We start from the raw sequence: 4,372 nt of genomic DNA on the forward strand, positions 1-4,372 counted from the left end.
AATGATGTATGTATGTATGTATATATATATTACGTAAGAATGGGGTTTACATAATTCCACATGATTAGTGCATCAGGTCATTCAGACAGTATAGAACAGTAATTGTTTGAACATAGTGTCCATATTTTACTTTGTGTTTAGGAGTGAGACAATTAAAGGCCAAAAAAAAACACCACTTACCTTCAATATGGCTCTAAATTCTATAGACGGCAGTCTGTGATCTTCTAGATTGTGAATCTTGGTAAATCAACCAATAACTGGAAAACAAACTCACCTGCAAAATGAAGGAAATTATCAGGATTTTGGTGTGAAAAATCATAAAGGTATGTTACAAAAAAAACAAAAAACAGAAATTCATTCAAAACAAATGATACTTACTGGTAACTTGAAAGAGGTGAACTGCGTATTTGCTTTGAATATCATTCATGGATAACGAACCCCAAAACAGTCAACAAAACAAGGGAAGTGAACAAGTAACTTTGAATGGTCATCCTGTAAAAATAGAAGAGGAACAATGAAGTCTGGAACATATATTAAATATATTAGGAACAGTGTAACGTTTGTAAGCATCTGCCATGACTTAATTCACACAGGAGCAATAAAATGCTATTCTGGTTTAAGAAAAGTTTTCCCAGTAGTCATCTCTGGTGATATATACATCTATATACAGGGTTTTATCCTGTGGTTTCTAGCTAGGCAGATGCTATACAAACGTATCACTCTGAACCATGCAAAAGATTAGTAAACTGGAACCATGTAACGGAGAACAGGAAACGAGTTAGTATAAACCGTTTAACTAGGTGAAACTCAAAACTTCCAAACCGATATAAAACTGGTAAACTGTATACTCACAAATCCTACTGAAAGGTATGTCTCCGTGCTTTGGCCTCAGAAAACTTGTCAATCATGCTCTGTATATCAAGCTTTCTAGCCCTCTCACTTTCAACACTTAGTAGAGCAAGATGACTTAGTCTCTGTTGAGACATTGTACTCCTAAGGTAATTTTTGATCAGTTTTAACTTTGAAAATGATCGTTCTGCTGATGCTACGGTCACTGGCAGAGTAAGAAAAAGCAGAAGTGCTATGCAGACATCAGGTAGAGTGGAAGCCAATCCAGAGCTGTCAACCAACAGGAGAGTAGCTACATCTCGAACAGATGAAGATCTTTTGATATCCTCTGGAAGCGCAGACCGGAAACTTAACAACTGACCAGGAAAATCATTGGATAAGTCATCCTGGTAGAAGTCTTGCAATTTTGTTGCTTCTTTGAAGACTACATCATCAGATTCTCCTGAAAGTGTTGCTGGTTGCAGAATTGTGAACCTCTGTAGAACAGTATTCATGGCAGAAAACCGGTTTTGCAGCTGATTTATAACAATATCCAAACATTGGTAAAAGACTGTTGTTTTGAATCTTTCTTCCGGGTCCTGTAATCTTTCATCCAAACACAGCTCATCAAAGTGTCGCTTCACTTTCTTCACTCTTTTATTTACAAACTTTGCTTGGATGCCCCATGTTTCTGCTAGAGTTACTGCTGTCGTTTTTGCCTCGTCATAATTATTTCGAAAGTCGCTGAGCACTTGAGTAGCATTATCTACCAGTTTGGTTGCAGTACAAAGATCCATGTCTTTTGACTGCAACATTTTAGAAACCAAATTAACATTTTCTAAAACTTTGGCTTGCCGGACAATTATGAAAATAAAATGGAAGGATTCCATTTTTGCCTTCAATGCGCTAGCCTCATCTCTCTCTTTTGGCTTGGTGGAAATAATAATAATTTTAGACAAAGCCTGTAAGATATCCTGAAACCTAAATCTTAGAGCTAGTACAGAATCATATCGAGAAGCCCATCTTGTTGGGCAAAGTTGTTTTAAAGTTATGGAGGATTCAGAGGTAAAGGATGCTAAAAATGCCCATCTCTTCACACTGTCACCAAAGAAAGTATATAGAGACTGAACAGTGTCAAAAAAAATAGCAATTTCAGGTATATTTGAAACTGCATCATGCAAAACTAGATTGAGGTTATGGGCAGCGCAATGTATATAAAGAGCATTCTTTTCTTTGCTGAGAATGCGAGCCTGAACACCTGTGTAAATGCCACTCATGGTGGCGGCTCCATCATAACCCTGGCCTCTGCATTTTGATAGATCCAGACCTTTCTTCTCTAAGGATTCTATAATTGTCTTTTCAAGGCCAGCTGCTGTTTGATCCTCAACAGACTGAAAACCTAAAAAGGCTTCCTCGATTTTAATACTGGATGCTCGAAAGTTTTCATCTCTCTCAACAACGACGTATCTAATCACGTGACTGAGTTGATCAATTTTCCCAATGTCTTGAGTTGTATCCATTATGATAGAATAAAACTGTGACTTCTGGATTTCAGAAATGATCTCCTCCTCCACTTTGCTCGCAAGAAGACTAATCAGTTCATTCTGTATTTGTGGACTAAGATATTTCACTGTTCCTTGGGGTCTCTGCAAAAGGTCCTTTAGTACAGGATCATATTCAGCGAGTAACTCAATTATGGTGAGAAAATTGCCATTGTTCACCTCCCCTAGTTTTTCCCTGTGACCACGAAAAGCAAGGTTGGCCATAGCCATTGTTAATGTAACATTAACAATCCTATGTAAAGCTTGTCTCCAAAATGTACTCTCTCTCCTTATTTTTTTTTTTCATTTTCCTCATCTATGGTTTTATTACATCTCCATTGGTCATAAACTATACATGCCTCTATGTGGGATTGACTAGTTTCATGGATTTTGATTTTTGCGGACAATCTTTGCCACTTCTGGATACCTTTTGCCCATGCTGGTTCAAATCCCTGTCTCTTGTGATCTCCAAACAACCAGCAAGGCTCACAATGGGCTGCATTAAGTCTGGGCGAATAACACAGCCAAGTAACAAGTATTTTTAGGCCTGTTTTAGTGACTCTCTCATAGAAACTTGCCGAGAAACACATTCCATGTATTTTATCTCTAGGAAACGGCCCTTGTGGTCTGCATGGACCATTACTTATAATAAATCTTTTAACATTTCCATCTTGAATGGTAATAGGGTAATGGCCTCTGTCTGTTACGTGTTCCTCGGATAGAACACCTTCAATAAGGCTAGACTGTGAAGTTGACTCTGACACAGACTGACTTTCCATCTGTTCCTCTGTTGTCCTTGCGCTACAGCCGGCATGTACACTTGTTACACTCTCCTGCAATGAACTCTGTACAATACTGCCAGGACTTACATTTCCATCTTCTATTGATGACGTTTCTTCAGTTCTACTGTGAGAGGCAGATGATGTACTTGCATCTCCAGTTGTTTTAAAGAAACTACATATTTTTTGTAGTTTGGCATATTTCTCTTCTTCTTCCCTCTTCTTTTTGCGCTTTTGAGCACCACTCAAAGCATGGTGAGACATGATGCAGTTATATAAAAAAAAATTGTTCTGTGAAAAAATAGACTTTTTTTTTTTTATACTGCATGACAAAATGCATATCTCTGGTAGAATAATAACGATATAATCTATAATAAAGCAGAATATGTACAATAGGCCCATATGAAGAAAGTGCTGTCCGTATACAATCCACAATTGCAGATAGTATAGGACACATTCTATCCTATTGGTCAATGCACACAAGCATGGTTTCCACGGTCGCGTGCATTGGCTGGGAGCCCAGACCACAAAAAGGTAGGACATGTTTTTTAAGGAAAGTATGGAATGTACACCCCTTGGGGTCTCTGCAAAACGTCCTTTAGTGCAGGATCATATTCAGCGAGTAACTCAATAAGGTGTGCACGTGCTAAACCCCTTAGTAACAACTTTAAACATTAAAAACACATCATTCTTAAATTGGCAAGTAAATTGTGGCATGCGCCACGATTTATTAAAACACGATTTATTAAAACACATTAACCATAGGCAATACAGCGCAAGAGGAACCTGACCTCAATCGCGACACGGCACTCCCTGAGCTGGGGCTCGCCTTCCCTCAGCTCGCATCCTGTAACAAAGGCCAGCCGTGCCCCCTGCCACGGCTGTCCCCCCAGGCAGCCGCCGGACCGTCATCCCTCTTTCGTGACTGCCCAGGCCCAAAACATCCTGGGGACCTGCCGTATAACTAGTGTCCCCCCACGTGCGAGTTCACCCCGCCGTATATAACTAGTGGTAACTCGCCGTGGTCCACCACCGAAACCGCTCTTAGCAGGAGTGCAGTGCCACGATCCGCCACCAAAAAAGGTAGGCTCCTCTTCCGATCTTACCTTTTTTACCCCATAAAAACTCCTTACCACCAGTCCTCCAGCCCTTCCTGCAGACTGATGTTAAATATGTCCAGTCCCACATCAGATAAGTGTACGCCATCATTCCTGTACATTCCTT

General features: G+C 39.8%; 1 protein-coding gene across 1 annotated transcript; it reads right to left on the reverse strand.

Moving 5' to 3' along the window:
* Nucleotides 1-857: 857 nt before the first annotated feature.
* On the reverse strand, nucleotides 858-2,600 carry LOC142697932 (zinc finger MYM-type protein 1-like). The gene has a single exon (XM_075847726.1). The coding sequence runs from the start codon at nucleotides 2,598-2,600 to the stop codon at nucleotides 858-860; it is 1,743 nt and encodes a 580-aa protein (XP_075703841.1).
* Nucleotides 2,601-4,372: the final 1,772 nt, after the last annotated feature.

The sequence above is a fragment of the Rhinoderma darwinii genome (assembly GCF_050947455.1).
Source record: "Rhinoderma darwinii isolate aRhiDar2 chromosome 10 unlocalized genomic scaffold, aRhiDar2.hap1 SUPER_10_unloc_10, whole genome shotgun sequence".
Taxonomy (NCBI): Eukaryota; Metazoa; Chordata; class Amphibia; order Anura; family Rhinodermatidae; genus Rhinoderma; species Rhinoderma darwinii.

Coding starts and splice junctions, on each gene's coding strand:
- LOC142697932 (XM_075847726.1), bottom strand. CDS start 2,600: ATGGCTATGGCCAACCTTGCTTTTCGTGGTCACAGGGAAAAACTAGGG.